The 18,924-nt window shown below is 41.2% G+C and overlaps 1 protein-coding gene across 8 annotated transcripts in view; it reads right to left on the bottom strand.

Moving 5' to 3' along the window:
- gria3b (glutamate receptor, ionotropic, AMPA 3b) overlaps positions 1-14,223 on the bottom strand; it is a 97,810-nt gene extending 83,587 nt beyond the window's left edge. For 5 of the 8 annotated variants that reach the window (XR_007400424.1, XR_007400426.1, XM_049029059.1 and 2 more), the window contains exons 1-2: positions 13,775-14,222; positions 12,964-13,122 (exon numbers count right to left, since the gene is read on the bottom strand). Coding sequence is in view for 5 of the 8 variants with exons in the window: in XM_049029059.1 (XP_048885016.1) it covers positions 12,964-13,122; positions 13,775-13,853 (238 nt within the window). In the remaining 3 variants the exon portion in view is untranslated. Of the gene's footprint in view, positions 1-12,963; positions 13,123-13,774 lie in introns of all 8 variants that reach the window. The other 3 variants (XR_007400423.1, XM_049029056.1, XM_049029058.1) reach the window with 1 other exon arrangement.
- Positions 14,224-18,924: the final 4,701 nt, after the last annotated feature.

Here is an 18,924-nt window from a genome sequence, read left to right as displayed (position 1 = left end):
GCAAGTGTGAATAATGAACAAGTTTTTTTTCCTGTGTATTTAAATCTCAATTTCCTGCTCACTTTTTGTTTTGGGTTAATAATGGGTCACAGAATTTCAGACTGATTTTTGTGGTAACATTTTATGTGAATGCTATGTCTATAAGAAACTATGAACACATCCATAACACATTATAATGCATTCATAAAGCATTATGAACATGGCTATAGATATTTATAAAAAGGCTCAACACATCATAGCCATGTTCATTATGCATTACTTATGCTTTATGAAGCTCTCATCTATAATGCACTTTAGATACCTTCATAATGCAGTACAAAACATCCTTAATTCTTATACTGATCATTATAATGCATTATGAAGGTATCTGTCATACATTACAGATGACAGCTTTAAGTAGTGTTAGCATTTTTGTTTCTGCTGCAGTGCTTCAGCTTATCTAAGGATGGTTTCCTGCAAAAATACCAAGATATTCTATGAGGATTAAGGTCTTTCCACAGGATGGGCTTCATCTTGTAAGTCAGAAATGAGTAATAATAACCCTTCAGCATTTTCTTAAGTCATGTTTTCCCTACTTTCCTTAATTCAACTTTCCTTGAATCTTTTTAACCCTAAAGAGACAGGGCTATGTCAGTTTCAAGAGAAACAATGAAAACAAAATTAACTAGTTAAACGGACAGTCAATCTCTTAAAGCTACACTTGGAATTACGACACGATGTCACGCAGTGCTCTGCCTTGCCACACCGTTAACTCCACAGTTTCTCTGCGTCATCTAGACCTCTCCGGTCCCACATGTCAGCAAATGCCTGGTCGCCGCGGCGACCGCTGAGCTCCCCTTCTCCCCCCCCCCCCCCCCCCTTCTCTATGAATGGAGACGCCCACATCTGAGATGTGACCGAGCGGATGTGCACGCCCTCGTGTCTTAAAGGACAGCGTTCATGCCAAGGCTGAAAAACACGAGGGAGAGCAGGATATAAGTGCTTCCTCGACGAGTGTAACTCCACGCTAACGCGGCTGAACTTGCGTGGAGCCCCCTGGGCTCCTTTGTTCTGAAGGGTGCCTATTGGAGCATGAGAGTGGTGATAAATGGGAGGATCATTTCGCTGAAGCACAGACATCGATCACACGAGACCCCAAAGACGGCATGAGCCACGCCGCAGCGTTATACGCTCACGCTCCAAACACCACTCTTGCATTTCATTCCGAGTTGTTCACGTTCATCAACGGTTAACCTTCTCTCTCCATGCCATGTTAATGTTTAATAAAGTCAGCAAGTGCTTTGTGCGTCAGTGTTTCTTTGGCAGTGGCCTTGTGCTGTATTATAAGAGCTGATGACATACTGTATGTAGTATTTTATTACTCCTGCTAACTGGAAAATACCATGAGCTAGATGATGTCAGATCCATCCAGTGACGTAATCTGGTTTGGCTCTCCTTTAGCGAGCCCGCTACATGACCGGGACACATTTCAGAGCTGCTTGAAGAATTTATATAGAGAGAAACTTGCTTTTTATCCCCTAAATACCCTTCCCTTTTATTCCCTGTTCTAATATACCGGCTACAAAAAGTAATTACACCCCAACCACTCATTTCTTAATGCAGAAAAGAGGCATTATTTACATGTTAATATACTGAACAAATAGTAACTGAACAAATAGTTCTTACAATTGACCCAGAATCTGCAGTATTATTTTCCAAAATCCAGTGATTTTATCAGTTTTTCTTTGGCTGCCAATATAAAGGCAGATTGGTGGATCCTTTCAGCCCACAGGAAGGCGGAAAGTGGAACTGGATTTGGGTATCTGGCAGGATGGGGATAGTATCTGGATTCCATACCAAGTGATGCAGCTCCAAGAAGGATTGAGGAGCCCCTGGCTATTTCTAACATACATCTTTTGCTTCTCCTGTCTGACGCTTCAGTACAGCCTTTCAGTACAAGAGTCCACCTTAGACACTAAGACAGACAAGTCTGCAGATGCTGACGCTCTTCCCATGACCCTGTGTGTGGTCTCCAAGAGGTCTTGGTACATTGTAGGACTTGTATGCCAGCCCACAATCTACATATTCACCTGAGCTCACCAGTGGGCCACCCAAATTTCACAGAGCTGCTTACCCTTACTATCTGAAAGGACCTGGTCTGGTGGAAGCTGTCTGTGACTTGCTAACCACAAAGTCCTACGTCTTGCCAACCCACACTGGCGGGCGGTCAATTCCACTGATTGGTTGAGATAACAAGGAACCTCATGGACTTCAGTCACAGGTGTCCTTTGGATGACACTGCCAAAAGGAGCACAGGCCTGTAAAGACGGCTTCTCTGATCTTCTTGAGGGGGTGGCATTCTATAGACACCTTGGGTCGGGCCTGCCCACAGCCATGGAGGCCAATCTTGTTGTGTATGGATGAAGCGACATCGCTTCTGCTGTAATGACAGCAAAGGTTGTCCAGTGAGAGCAGACAAGGGCTGAGTATGTTACGATAGAAACGTGCGGCTCATTACATTCCCATGACTTCTTTGTCTTTCTTTCTAAAATGTGGAAATGAAAGCAGGGAAAATGTCCAGTGTTTACTGACCACTTTAGCTGTTGGTTGAGTAAAAGAGATCAGCCGGAAACAGCAGCCCCACGTAACCAAAGTGACGATGGCAGCGGCTGGTAACAGGCCAGCACTGTTTGTTTGCTAGGAAAACAGGTGCATGAAAGCAGTGGGCCACACTGTTTACTGACTCGTGTTTCAGCTCATTTCCTGGTGCTCCGACAATCAAATTAGCTTGATGTATTGAATCCCCTTCAATCGATACCTAAACTGCATCGTCGGCAAGCTGCATTCTCAACGAGTGGCATTTTTTTAAAATGCCGAACGCGTACGAATCCGTAGCTAATGTTTAAAAGTACCCAACTGAATGAGAGGCTTATTAAGACTACGGTCGATATAATCCGCCTGATGACTGTCCTATACTTTGATTGCTGAAAGCGTGTTTTGCGAGTCCCGAGAGATTGTTGAAATTTTAAAAAGAACATGACAGCATTCTGTTACTGCCAACCAAGCATCTACTGACACCTGCATTCGAAATTGTGTTGTTTTATTGCTGGAAGTCTTAGACGGTGCATGTTCAGGAGACGCCACATGACGTGACAAACATTTTGGATTGTTCAGCTATTAGTAAAAAACGCTTGAGAGATTTGATACATCTTAGTTTTTGCTACTTTTGTTTTGAAAAGAAATAAAATAAAAAGACATTTAGATGCACGCATAGTATATAGTCTTGGGTCACCCTGAATACCCTGAACTATAAGTTCTCATGCACTTATGTTTTACACAGTTTAATGCATAAATCTTTTACTATTAACTAGGTCTGAGCTAAAACCATGGTGCTCTGCACTACAGACAAAATGCTATAAATATCTGTATATAAGCTTACTGGGTTAGTAATATGTTGATGAAATATAGAATGCATATAATTCTAGATGGAGTCTGACCATAAAATTTTAAGGTTTGAAATTATCTTTCAGCAAACACTGCGATTTAAAGGGCTACATGCCCTGTGGGGGAGCTACTAAAAGTTAGCATTTTTGTATAAAGAATGCTAGATGTTTGGACGTCTCTTTTATTAATAAAACCATATAAATAGTACGCTAATTTAAATGTTTTATATGGATGGGACAGGGGGCTGTCACAGGTTGTCAAATTTATGACTAACAGAAGCCTACGTGCAAAAGCAGATTAAAATGAAAATGTGTTGAAAAGGAGACATTTAGTGTAGCTATTAAATATTAACCAAGGAAAACACTTTAAAAAAGTGCCTTTAACTGCAACCTGTAAGGAAATGTCCCTCTGGCCCCACTGTTGGCTGTTATTTCTGTACTGCAGCCCTTCCTCTTACCTTTGATGGCCCTGGTCATTCTCCTCCGACTTCCGTCATTAAGAAGGGCTGCAGAAATGCCACTGACTGGCATCTTTTTTGTTTATCACACCATTCTTTGTAAACTCTAAGTACCAGGTCTAACTCCACCAACCACACCAATTTTAAAATTGCCTCGGTCATGTATCACAGCCACTCTAATTAGGGTGACGACCTAATCCATGTCGGGGGGGGATTCTATGAGCTACTTCAGGTTTTACAAACTATTTTAAAACTGAAGGGCTCCTGTGTTTGGCTAATTAGTTCAATTCTTGTGCTTTTCCTGGTTTGTTTCAATTATTGAAAGACTCATCAAGCTGTTTCACATTAACATTACTGACACATGCATGATTACAGGAGACGGACAAATCAGCACACAGCCAGAACTCAGTGCTACTGTAAATCCAGGTCTTTTTTATTGAAATGATAGTTTGCAAACCCTTTCCTAGCTCATAGAGTCATAAGAACATAAGAAATTTACAAACGAGAGGCCATTCGGCCCATCAAGCTCATTTGCTCAGAGTTGTTCAAATCTTATCTACCCCTGGGGCCTGTACTATGAGGTGGGGTTACTGACTTATCGGTGTAACTTGTCAGATTTAAGGTAGTCTGGGTAAAATGAGTGGGGTAAGTGAGCAAAATGAGGTCCATTTAAACTGTGGTACCTTAAATCCGACAAGTTACCCCGATAAGCCAGTAACTCCGCTTCGTAGTTCAGGCCACGGATTTAAAGGAACCCAGGGTTTCAGCTTGCGTTACACTAACAGGAAGACTATTCCATACTCTAACTACTCGCTGTGTAAAGAAGTGCTTCCTCAAATTCATTTTTAAATGTTCTCCCGCTAATTTCCACTAATGGCCACAACTTCTAGTATTTAAACTAATATTGAAGCAGCCATTTGGCTGAACGGCTTCCAGACCTGTTAGAATCTTATATACCTGGATCATGTCCCCCCTTAGTCTCCTTTGCTTGGGGCTAAACAGATTCAGTTCAGCTAACCTCTCCTCCTAAGACGTTCCTTTAAGACCAGGCGTCCCCACAGACATGGATGAGGTGGTCACTCTCACTGTAATGCTTAGCCAAACAGTAACTGCACTTTTTGACCCTGTCTGCATGCAGCATGTATTCAGTTGTAGCCACGTGATTTGCTGGTTCCGTCTTCCTAATGGCCACTCAGTCTATATCCACACAAATCAGACCTACATGCTGCTCTATAGAAGACACTTTCACCCCACTGGAACTTATTTCTAGAACCAGAACCTTTTTAAAGAACCCTGAACTTTTGTCATGTTTGTACTGAAGGAACTCGGCCCAATTGTAGTTCCTCTGAGGCAGGTCCACAGCCAATTTTTAGTACCTAGTCCAAGGTAAGTACGTACATTAAGTTCTAAGACGTACTGTACTACAGGGGTGGTGCTTACAGCGGTAGTGTGATGATTGGTTGACCACAGGCAGTTGCATTAACTTGGATTTACGCGGAAGTGCATAAAAAGAGATACAGTACAGCAAAAATTGAACAGATGGAATAATTTTTGTATCCCAATTACATTTAATGCATCAATTAATGATTTTTTTTGCTTGCATCTCCATATTTCTGCAAGTTTCGCTGGTACTGGCCATCAATCCCCCCAATAAATAACAAACAGAACGTTATTCATCCTACATTGTTTCTGTGTGGTGGTACAGTTTCTTATGAAGTTATGTGCAATGTTTCACCTATGAACTTTCATGCTTATTTAACAGGTCCCAGTTCCTGTTGTGCTGTGCGAAAGCAACACATGAAAGTGGCCAGGAGCTACAAAAGTTCCATGTAGAGACAGCCCAGGGACTTGTAAACCGGGGCCAGGTTCCGGAACTGCAGTGTGAATGCGCCCATGCAAAAAGTTACACACGTACAAAGTCACCTCCATCCAAGGATCAGGAGAGAAACATCAGGCCGGATTTTACAAGAAGAACTTCCTTCATTAACACCTTCTCTCTTCCTCAGGGTGGCCCAGTCCACCGTTCAGCTACGGTGAAATCCACCACAAGAGACTCAGGATGCTTACTCGTGCGGCGGAGCCAAATTTTATTTTTTTGTTGTTTGCCTTTGTTCTTTTTTTTTAGCATAAACAGCAGACTGCAGAATGTTGCAGCCAAATAACCATCTGCCATGCGGGTGTTTAAAAACCTGGAGGATCCAGTAACGCGGGGCGGGCGCATGTAAAAAGCCGGGAGAGGGGACACACACCATTAGCTAAGTGACAGGATGACCGATGGCAGAACTGCACAGGGACACGAGAGGGAAAGATTAAAGGACCCAACACTGCAGATTTGTCTTTAATAGAAATTGGGGGAGAGAAAAAAGATCATAAATGGTAGAAAAATATAAATAAAAAAACACTAACTGGCTCAACCTTCCTGCTGTTGGTTTAAAAAAATAACAAAATAAAACTGGGATTGGAAGAACTGAGCTGTTACCTGTAATTCATACGCAGCCATCAGCAGTGACCTGGTGACTCCCTGGGGGGGTTTCTGCCTCCGTTTCCTTTGAACTGATCTTCCTGCCCCTGCCAAACACACCTGCAATACTATTTATCACCTCAAAGGAGTAAATGGTGTATATTTAATTCTGAAGTCCTCTTCAAAGCAGCAAAGCCCCTTCCTCTCCCATTACTCGCTGCTCCAGCTCAGCAGAACGTCACATGAAGGTTTACTGAAGCTGCGGAGCATTTTCCCGTTGGACAGTAATTTTATTAATTGCGAGGCAAAAAATGACAAAGGGAGATGACTTCGATGCCTACCTCTCTGCCTGATGTACCGTGGGACATTTGATTTGTTTGGCGTAAGCATTCCCAAGAATTTTATAGCAACTTTCAATTATTTTTGACATTAATTACACTGTAAGGCTTTTCCCTCCAAATATGCACTGCATTGTACAAATTCAATATTGACAGGCAGAAAGCAAAGTAGTATCTTGCATTATATTTTTATATATCCTGCAGTCACTTGAAAGTCAGGCTTACTATGTATGCTATGCATATAATACAATTATATTATACTCCACATTTAGCTGGAAAACTCTCATGGTAAGATATGGCATGAATAAAACATAAGGCCTTTTTACATTATTAAAGCGTTATTTGTGCACCTTTCCTGAAAAACAGCTCTTCCAGCCATTACGTGTTACTGACACATTCCGAGTCTCTGACTCTGTAAAAAGATGCTGTATGACACATACGAAGGTCTTTGATTCTCATGCTTCAGTAACCTGCGCCATTAGCTACATTTCAGACAAATCCAAGTAAGAGTTGAAGACCATAATGTAAACAATCAATGAATCCACCCCTGACTATGAAAACCAGGCCAGTTTTGACTCTGATGGGAATTTCTCTCCCTTTCACCTTCTTTGTGTTCCCTTAAATTATGCCAAAATTCGATTTTTGGGTACTTGACTGTTAATCAAATTGACATGGAACCTGTGGTTCACCGACAACAGACGTTTACTCCACGGTGAATGTCTCCGGTGGTAGTTATGCGGGGTGTTAGATGGGTATCACAGTGGTAAACACACGCTAAGCATTTACCCCTCAGAAGAGCTTATTCTCGGTCAGTAGTTTGCCCAGTAGCACCTCAGTGGCGAGGTGCTCGACCTGAAAACATGCACACCACTTGCTGAGTCGAGCTGTGCGAGTCCATCACCCTTCCTGACCACACTCATAGTGTCCAGGAAATGAAATGCAACCAGAAGGCGTAGCTCTGCACTGCACCATCATGACCCCCGGGGGCTAATCTGTCGGCCCCCAGGGGCCACACTCTTGGCCCCAGCCTTCCTAAGTTCCCCATCATTACTACCTCAAATGAAAACCCCTGCATCTCACTTATGGTTTTGGTTTCCGACAAGCCCCAGTGGAACAAAGAAGCAATCTGGGATGCTGCCAGCACCCAACATATTTTATTTTTTTGTGGGGGGGGGGAGGGGGGAGTGATTCCCTCCCAGTACTCTGGAAGAGCTTAGCTTGAGATATAGAGTCCCAGCCCATGTGGATGGCTTCGATCACGCATCAGATGCGGTTTGGTAGCATCCCCACGCAAAGACGTAGCATGACAGCACATCTAAAAAGCCAAGAAACTGCCATCTGGATCATGATGCATTTCAACCAACTTCTTTATATCTGATTGTAGTTTGTGCTCCAAAGAATCACTTATGCAGGGAATACACACTGTTGGCAGCCAGTAGCAGGTCTTTTCCTTTATGACAAAGCTGTGCAAAATGTTGGCTGACAGTCAGAATAATATTGTTTTATTTGAAAATGATCACTTTTTTTTCCTTCCAATTGAAACCGTCTCTCAGTTCACCTCTGTACCTATTCTAGATATTATATAATACATAGAATTCAGGGAATAACGCACAGTAAGCAAAACGGATGGGTGCTGCTCCTTGATTATGTTTAGCAACAGCAATTCACCTTATCAGAGAGCACCTAAATGTGTCATTTTGGTCTGAATAGCCTGGCATGATGGAAAGAAATTCCTTACACTGCGGAACTGCCACCTTTGCACATTTAATTTTTTTAAACAAATTTTGTTTCAATCCTGAGTATGACCGTTAAATCTAAATAAAAGCCGATGCACATTTAAACTCGAATGAAATTAAAGGTAAGCCAACGCGTCCCACGTTTATATGTGATATACATGTAAAGATGTGGACTTCTCATTGGCAGGAATGATTTTGCCGCAACAGTAAGCAATTTACCCCCCAGTACCGCAGTCTTTGTAGTGTTCCGTCCCCCGGCACGCTTGACAAACCCTTAACGTCAGCTTTCTGCGTTGTGTTTGTGCAAAAAAAAGAAAAATGTTAATGGACCTATCAGCGTGTCTGACTGTGTGTGCGTGCGAGCGGGAGATAAAATCAATAATGCCACTATTACATATGCAAGGCCATAATATCTCCATATCATCCTCACATAATGTAATGTATGTATATGTCGTCAAATTTTTAATACAAGTATGCAAATGTTGGTGCCTTCTGCTCTTAGCAGGTGATTCGAATTCATAAAAAAAACACACAGCAATGCTGGTTTACAATAATAAAACCTCAGCAAATCGTTCCTCAGTTAGTCTTAGGCTACTATGTGTCTTGGACTAGATACGCAGGGTATTGGGGGGGGGGGGGGGGGCTTAATTGTAATGCGTGACCTTTCCCATTTAGGGCTATTTTAAGTGAAGACAAAACTGCCTGGAGGCGTGCAAAATTAAATCACGTTACGCCTCGCCTTGGACTGCATCGCTTTCAATATCAGATTAAAATACCCCCCATCTATTTTGTTCCTTAGATGACACTTGAGTCACACTCCTGTCTATCCATTCTGAGAAGGAAATGATCCAGGCCGGACCGGGGAAAAGCTCCCCGGATTTCAGAGAGCTGTGTTCGCCCCGCGGATATCATATGCAGTCGTCTGGCTTCGGTAGTGTTAACATCCAGAGCACATCCATTGGAAACCGTCAGACGGCGCGTGTCCTTAAATACTTCTCACCTATCAGTTTCTGTCAGTGCACATCCAAATTAGGCGTGCAGATGCCACACAGAATGGTAAGCACCACTAAGCAGCATTATGGCCAGATTATTATTATTCTTAACTAATTAGTAATAACACACCTGATGATATCTGAATTTGTATTTTAAGCTAGTGATATTTAAAGGATATTTTATCTATATTTTAATAGGCAAATTAAGCATAGCTAGAACAGACTGTTTATTATTTTTTTTATTTGTAATCTGCCAATAGTCAGAATTAAATTCAAGTCCAGATGTGCACCTTTTGGCTGCTTTTTGTTATGATAATACCACAGGGTAATTTTGACCAAAGTAGCTTACAGGATTGTTTCTGTGAAACAGCTCATTTTATTTCTGTTTTCAGTAGACTTTGAAGGCATCAGCTCCATACTGTTTGCTTAGTGTAACTGGTACGTTCAGGGGGGGGCAGTGAAGTGAGTGAGAAGCTAAAGAAAAGGCTTCAGAATCTAGGCCCTGGTGGAGGCTGGAAGCCTGTTATTAATATTTACAAGGCATTTTCAGCAATAATGCCTCTGTTTGATGTCAATCTGCACACGAATTTACCCGCTGAGTCCATACGAAACACACAACTGTAGGATGAGAAGTTTACAATCCGCTTCAAAGGTGGTTAAAAAAATATATCAGCGGCTGTTGCCAGCCTCCATGATGAGGAACCCTGAATGGCATCAGATATCTGCATGTAGCTGATACGAAACGTGCCCCTAGTGGAGCTGCTGAGGTACTGCATGAAGAAAAGCGAAATGGGGCAGCGGTCCTCGTGGGACTGCGCGCGTCGCACAAACAGTCTGTCCTCGGATTCACCAGACTCCAGAAACAAAACCACGCCCTGCTCTTCCTCGACACCTCTTCATCGCGAGTTAAGCCACAGCATGCAGGGTGTCGCTCGTCGCTTCGCTGCTTACGTTCCATCGCCGCCGTCCTCTCATAAGGACGGACGGATACCGACAGCATCGAGAGGATGCCTTTACCACCCGCTGCCCCCCCCCCACTCCGTTGAGCCTGCTGATCTTCATGCATGTTCATGCCTTGACTATGGTGCCTTTCTTGAGGTTTTTTTTTTTTTGTTCTTCTTGCAGTGACAGTGCAGTGAGGCAATATGAGAGCTGTGTGCTAATGAGACGACACTGCAGAGGCACAGGAGAACAGACTTAAATGGAGGGGAGGCCAAACCAGGCCAAGCCAAGCTGAGCAAGGCTGAGCCCAGATAACTAGGGTGGAGCAATACAGCGCAACCTTGGCTCACTGTGTATGGACCTCACTGCAGAAACAGTGTCAATCTTCTAGAAACAATCTAATGACACAGCACATCCAAGAAATTCACCCTGTCAAAAAGCCGAGACTCCAAATATAGTCACTGCAAAGAAATATAAAATATTTTGCGAATTTGAATGTTTTCATACTCTGTCAAAACTTTGGTATGTAACACTAATGAGATCCATACCAAATCTGAATCCAGACAAAACTTTATTTTTACCTTTAATACCACTTGGTTTCTGCCAGAAATAATGGCGTGATGCAAAGCAGAAGGGAACAGGGGAAGAAACATCACAGGATAAGTGCTATATCAAGCTGTTATGTTCATTTAATAAATCACTGCAGAATGGTTCGTTATGTTCCACCAAAAGCATGCCGTATCTCAGAAATGGATGCCATAAATAAAACAGAACAGGCAACTTCTCCTACACATTTCCAGAGGACATGGAGCGTGTGGCAGTGGAAGCTAACAGACACAATGCAGTATAGAAAATCCAGCAGCAATCAGAATCCTTCTCCCATGCCTTGAAGATCTGAACAATGTGACTACAGCCATCCAGATGACACACAATGAATCTTCCGACACACTAAATCCTTAAGTATCAGCTCCACAAAATGTGGGCTAATATCCTTTCACGCTAACACTGTCCAGCGTTTCTCAGTAATACTGGAGACCAAGTTGCATGAGGTAACTCTTTATTCCAGTGCATGTTTTGAATTAACCTGCGGCTGCCATTTTTTCACGCTACAGTGTCCCAGCTTTGTCATCACAAACAAACTGAAATAAGTATCACAGTTGTATTATGTTCATTGTCAAGATAACTCAGATTTTTACACTTTCGTTGTCCTCCATATGCCTGCAAAGTTCTGGAAGTGTCAATTGAAGGGTGCATTTCCACCGCACCAGGTACCGTACTTTTGGTACTTCGAGAAAGTAGCACAAGTACAGTACTTCAAGGTGTTGGTTTTCCACTGGCCTAACAACTGGTACGAATGACATCACAGTGCGGGGGGTATTTTGTACTGAATTGGAGTTTCCTGCCTGAAATTACTCTGAATATCCTTGAAAGATTGATCAGCAGCTTAACAGAAATGTAAGTTTATCAAACGTGTGGAAATGTAAGATGTTACATCATGCAAGATGTTTGCTTTCACTGTTTTAGTAAAGGAGCATTTTTAAAAAAAGGCAAAATATGGAATGGGATTAAGAATGCGAGGTATGGCAAACCCATTTCCGAAGTTTACCAGAGGGCGGACATGGCCAGTCTTCCATGGTTACATTAGTATGAAGGCCGTGCAGTGACTATAAAAAGGTCGATATGGGGGCTTTGCCAGATAAACGATCAATTTTACGGGACAAGTTAGGTGACTTTTGTAAAATGCTGAAGCAGACAAAGTGCTGTGTTCCACATGCTAACATGGCTGCCTTGTTTAAGCTCAAATGGTACCAAAATGGTGCAGCAATCATCCGTCAGTAGCTCTAATGAAGCTGACATTGACATAGATTGCAACCAACTCCCACACTTTTACCCCATCTTTTCTGTTGTCATCAGACCACTACTACTATATTTATCCTGTGTAAATATCCATTAAGGTTGATCGGCGAACCAACCATAATAAGCATTTGAAGTGTAAAGTGATACTCTGAACAATATGCTATCAAATAAACATGGGAATTACACATTCCAGCTGACAGACACATTACGTAAAACCTAAATATATGCAATATCCTACACATCCTTGCTTTTCAGATATACTCTCCTTTATATTGAACTTAGCTGTGACATACGAACAAATAATGCAAAAAGTTAAAATCTATTCCATTCTAAACACTATTCAATGAAAACAAAATTAATACTTGTTATAATGTAATATTATAGGCCAGTTTCCATTTATAATTAAAAACAAGCAGCGCGACAATAGGGTAATGCACCGTAATGCTATAATACGAACAAAAAAACTCACTGAACTCTATATAGTACATTTGAACTGTATTTCGAAGTTCAAGAACAGTAAAAAAAAAAAAACAGTTACGTAATGTCGAACTGACAATTTGCAGTGTATCCAGTGACAGAGTTTTTATGTAATTGTGGAGTTATTTAACTAATCAGCTTTATGCGCAATAGTCCCCATGGTCTAGCTATGCGACGAGACCGAAGTGAGGAAATGTTAAGTCATAGAGGAGAGGACTGCGTTTCCAAAGAAAAAAGGCAAAATGCAGTGATCTGTGTTTATATGAAACGGGATACTCACATGCGTGGGTGACCGAGAAGCTGTTGGATGATTCGAGGTTATCTACGTTATAATTCAGATGGAAAGGTTTTTCGGTCACATTTTGGTTGGTGTTGTAGAGCTGAACTGCGAATCTAAAGGCGCTGTGTTCCTGCACCGTTGATCGCATGAAGAGTCCCCCTAGAGAGAGAAAAGATTTTTTTCCATCTATCTAGAAATTTAAGCTTCCTTCTTTCTCCATTCTAATGCCCACGAAACAATAATATATCTCCATGTTGTTTCGGTGAGCAAACGGAAAACAAACGCAATCAGCCAACCAGCCAAATCTGACCTAAAATCCAGACTTATTCCTGCATACAGTTTACATTCAAGTGATCAAATAATTGAAATTACGACACGCTTCGTCCAATCACCTTTTAATAATGCAGGTATTTTATAATCGTGAAAATAAGCCTTAAACACCAAGGGTGATCACTTTTGCGCGTCGTGTTCTGTTCATTTAATGTATGCTCTTCTGCATTTAGCATATTGTAGGTTCTTCACAATTTTATTATGAACCTGATTCACATATGGGTTTTATTTGTAGTCCATAAACAAAACAGCTATTATAATTATGAAGGACTAATGATTACACGGATATTATTCAGCTGCAGTGCTCTGCTCTGAATCAAGTTCATCATCTGCCAACTTAACCACTTGGTACTTCTGCTACAAATCAGCATTAGTTTATTGTCTAGAAAACTGTCGTGTGAGGATTAATAGAATGTACCACACAAGGAAAAAACAAGGCATCTAATCGAGCGACACGTATTAAGAATAAAAAGCAACTTACCTATATTTATCTGGTTAGGGAAGCCTGCCAGAGATGTGCGGAAAAACCACAATAAGAAAAGCACCGCACTGTGTGCCATTTTCTCCAACCTTTAAATTCAACTCCTAAAAGGAATCTGATAAGGCAAAATCATGTACACAACCGCGGACTTAAAGGAAATCCTCCAGATTTATGCGCTTCCACTCTGCACCAATTAGGTTCATTGAGGTACAAACCGGGTTGCAGAGCAAATTTTCTGCCACTGGAAAAAAAGCAGGGACTTATCCCAAAGATGGTGGTGGCGAGAGTAGCGGATCTGATTGTGAATAAGGCTCCTCCAATTGGGCCAGCAGGGGGATATTGATCAAACTTGATCTGACGTTGAATTAAAGCACCATCTCTCGCATCCCCGGCTGCACAGCGCAAGTGGCGCGTTTGTCGGCTCTTCGGGGTGATCAATAGAAGCACAGAAGCCCTCACGTGGACTGTCATTCGGTTTAAAGCTGAAGCGGCCGAATTATTTAAAATAAAGCCAGCTCAAAGCATGCTCTTTCTTATTCATATGTATTTACAATGTATTTACGCAGTATCGTTTATTCTAAAGAGCATATATGAAGGTCATATTAACTCATCATAAACGTTTTTTTTATTATCTGAAATATAACCGTAATGTTGAACAGTAAAAGTGACGCGCTTGTTTTTTTCCTCAATTAAATAGCGTATTTGTAGCAGTTGCAAGACTTATTGCTGGAACTGCCCTTTTCTACTACAAATGTGCTCGGTTTAAGTAAAAGATTAATTTAATTTATATTTGGTATTCGCAACTTCTTACGTTCTGTCAATCACATGAATATATACGATACTTGTAATTTCTGAGTCGTACTTTCATGTCGTGCTGTTTGGATTGGAATTAACTGGAACGTGCATCGCAAGTCCACCCCGGACCGGTGATGCGTTATAAAGATTCCCGTTTGAAGGGGTCAGCCATTTCACTGATATAGTCATCTCACACCATTTGCCCACATCCTGAGAAAGAATGGAGCGATTGCATTGATCAGCTGGGCTTGTCATCTGAGTCCAACATGTAACCACAGTAACTGGATAGTGGAGTCAGAGGCGCTGTACAGGCAGGACTAAAGATCAAAGAAAAACTTCAGCTTCTACGGAAAGCCTGCAATGGCGATACAGGATTACCGAGCCTACACAGAGTCCATCTGCATTATAAACAGTTAAATAAACACACTGCAAAGGCTATCTTTTCCTGGGAGGTATGACTCTGTGATGGTTTATTGTCTGTATTCTGATTTTCTATCGTGTTCCTGAGCCATAATTATTTTGGCCAGGTTAGGGCGTTTAGTACAATACTCATCTGTGCTGTTTGAGCAATGATACGGAAATGCCCCAGAAAGCAATGTTAATTTCAGCTGTCATAATTCAGTTGTAATTTAGTTTTTTGTGATTGAATAAAAGTTATTGACATTTTCGTTGCATCACTCTAGACTCTGTTAAGAGCTCCTGTCAGTGTTACAATGCCTTCATGTCCCTCATCATTCTCAAGCACCGAAATCTGGCACAAGACAGTATTTCAATGAGTTTAATCATTTCATATAGTGAATCCTAAACTGGATAAGTTATGTTGACTTCAGACAAGGGAGGAGAGCTACATTACCATGGTAAGCCATACTGCGTAGTGGGCATTAATTATACAGGTTGCATCTGTTATTTTAAATTAGGTTGATTTGGCCTAAATAGCATATTTGTGACTTCCTGCTTTTAAATAGAGCCCGTAATGAGCCACTAGGTCATTTCACAGATACTCTTTCAGACATTTTGTGGTCATTTTACTTTAAGCTTTATAGAAAGGAAGTAATACTTAGAAAAATACAAACAAAATCTTGTCTGCGGTAGAATCTTTTGACCTTATTTTAATTGCTGTGAAATTGACTCGGTCGCCATGCGCCCATGCACCCATGCACCCATGTGCACATGCGCCCATGCCCCCATGCGCACATGCCCCCATGCGGCCATGCACCCATGCGCACATGCACCCATGCGCACATGCAGGGTGGCCATTCAGATACAACAGTGTGATTTCACTGTGGACCCCTTGCTACATCATTGCTAAGCTAAAGCATTTTGATTAAAACACGTCACTTGTTTCCAGTGTGACTCCCAGGAAGCCCGACAGCTTAGGTCCATGTTTATGAAAGGGTCATGTCACAATTCCTCATCTGCATGAGACAATGGTGCCTTATTATTACAACAGTGTATCAGAGCTAGCAAAGGCATATCAGAGATAGTAACGTGTGTGCTTCTGCACTGAAAGCTATAGCAAATACTAATTTCAATGTAAATACCAATTATGTCTCTATATTGTCACAGTATGCTCTTTATACAGAGGGTTAGATGTGACCTTCCAAAAATATAAATCATTCCTTTCTGCAATCTTGCCCTCCTAGGTTCTGTAGTTTATTTTCTCTTTTCTTAATCCCAGTTTTAGCTCTGTTAACCAAGCTGAAAAGAGCACATATTTGTAGACATTATATTAGTTGTCATATTAACGTTTTCAACATTGACACTTAAATAAGAATTTTGCATTTAATTGCTCACTAGAGTTGCAGTCATTAAATTTCATTCACAAATAGCAGTCTGAAATGGTTTCCTATTTACCGGATGTAGATTTTAATTGCACATTGATGGCTGCAATTTAGCAGAATATCTGAACATTTAATTGGATAATGTCATAATAGAATTTTAAAGATAATTTAATTTGCCTTACAGATTGTTTTGTGCATGTGAACATTAAAAAATAATCTTCTAAATTCCTAAAATTCTGATATTTGTTCTTCATTTTTCAATATAATTACTGTATGCAAACTTGTCAGCTAACTGTGCACTCTGTCTGCCTCATTGTTTATTGTTGCCATCCACATTATTTCACTATTAGTTCAGGAGATTATATGCTGCGATTCTGTTAATCTGCTGCTGATGGTTTATAACGATGATGGGAGTGAGTGAGAGGAGTAGAAGGGAGGCAGTGATTGCTTTTCGTGAATGGCCATGATTGCTCCTGCTGCAGTGCTCAGGGCCAGTGACCTGGCCAAACCCCATCTTCGCCATCGTGCATGTGCGGCTTGCATTGCCCCATCAGTAACAGGGAGCTGGTAGCAAATGGAAACAGCTGGAAACAGCCATCATTGGGAACAGAATCCGGAGTGCAGGTACAAGCGGCAGCTTTAGCAATACAGATCCGAATGTCATTGTGCTGCACTGCAGTGCAACTACAACAGTGGATGTGTGACAGTGGTTTTGTCATTTGATGGCACAGCCTGACATGCGTGCCTTCAGGAGAGGTCTTATCAGGGACCGTGGGAGTGCCAGTCCTGGCAAAATGGGGGGGGGGCTGTAAGCAGCAGGTGATCTGTGCTGAGAGGGACTCCCGTTGCTCTCTTAAGGGCTTCAGCTTGACTAATAAACTTATGACGGCGCACTGACAGGTTGGACCGACACCCCTACGTCTCTCCCTGTATATGTACACCGCATCACTGACTCCCTGTGGCAAGGCTCAGCCAATGAGGTCTTGTTGATAGGCAAAGTTACATGGGAGGGATTGTTAGCGCTATGCTAGGCCCCCATAAGCTTTGGCATTGGGGCGATGGGTCACTTATTATTTATAGATTATATAGAGATGGTGAGTCGGGAGAAATTCGCACAGCAACAAGCTTCTGTTAAGTCAACACAACTTAGATATTTCTCATTTTGTTTCACAATGAAACCATCGATTCTTATATTCACGTAAGCTGTTCACTTTATTCCATTCAAAATCTATTTATTCTGTTCAAAATCTATTTTCCTTCAGGCTAAGGAAAAACTATTTCCAAAAACAGTGACGGCAAGTGCAGAAGCTCAAGCACAGAGATTTTCTTGAGTTTAGTAAAGGTTTGCAATGTACAATGGAAATACTTTCTCTGCCCTAGATTAATGGAGAATAAAGGCCATCTTGATGCAAACTTGATCAATTGTGTGCAAAAGTACATCACCCAAGGCAGTGCCAACAATTTAAAAGCTTTTCAGCTTTTTGCATGAAAGTATGAATAACTCAGGCACAAACAAAGCCAGTTGCAGGCAAGCATGTCCTATGGACTGTTGTTTCCTCCTGTAATCTCCTGCTCCTCCCTGTTCATCACACTGAAATGACATGTTACTGCTGGCTGAAGTCAGACAAGGTGGGATGATGCGGCTATGCTTAAAAGTCATTGTGTATGTGATATTTGAAATGCCCTTTCTGTGAGAGCTATACACACACATAGATAGATAGATAGATAGATAGATAGATAGATAGATAGATAGATAGATAGATAGATAGATAGATAGATAGATAGATAGATAGATAGATAGATAGATAGATAGATAGATAGATAGATAGATAGATAGATAGATAAACATTGTACACAGCATGTACTGTATGCCCAGAGTAAGGGGACTCTTGCTTAATTCCACAGAAATGTTGCAAATTTATTGGCTTCATAACAAAAGTACTGTACTTTGACTTAGCAATAGTAATATCTGCATTTATCCTCCACATACAGTACACATTTTCTTTTTATTAAGTGTCATCATTTTTTGACGAACTGGTTCAGTTCTGTTCTTGTCATTAATTGCAGTTATAGTCACTGGCTCCCAAAGGGCTACAACCACAATTGTTTGGTGTTCTATGTTATTGCAAATGTTACAAATTGAAAAGTACCCAGTGAAACTGCTTTTCAGTGAACATTTTAATTCAGAACAGGTCTTTTATAACTACACTTTGGGTTTTAATTTATTGTTACTTGAAATGAATTTTTTACTTAAAACAACTGGTTGTTTGTAATTTTTGTACATAATTGAATAAGTAATGTTTTTTGTTATGAAACCTGTACATTTGAAATGTTTTCACTGAATTCACAAGACGTTCTGTGAGCCCTGTATGTATATCTGTGAGAGAAATTCTGAAATGATGTTACTGGAGCAAAACATTTACCTCTATGAACCCTTATCTATGCAGAACAGCACAGTGGGACCTGATAGAGTGAATGTGTGAGAATGAGGGTTATTGGCTCTAATTCTAAACACATCAGTTTATTTTTGTAGAGCTCTTCCATCTTGTTAATGCAGATGTAACAATGTGAAAA

The sequence above is a fragment of the Brienomyrus brachyistius genome, chromosome 10 (genome assembly GCF_023856365.1).
Source record: "Brienomyrus brachyistius isolate T26 chromosome 10, BBRACH_0.4, whole genome shotgun sequence".
Lineage (NCBI taxonomy): Eukaryota > Metazoa > Chordata > Actinopteri > Osteoglossiformes > Mormyridae > Brienomyrus > Brienomyrus brachyistius.
Note: the sequence above shows the minus strand (reverse complement) of the source record. Positions and strands in the feature narration are given on the sequence as shown.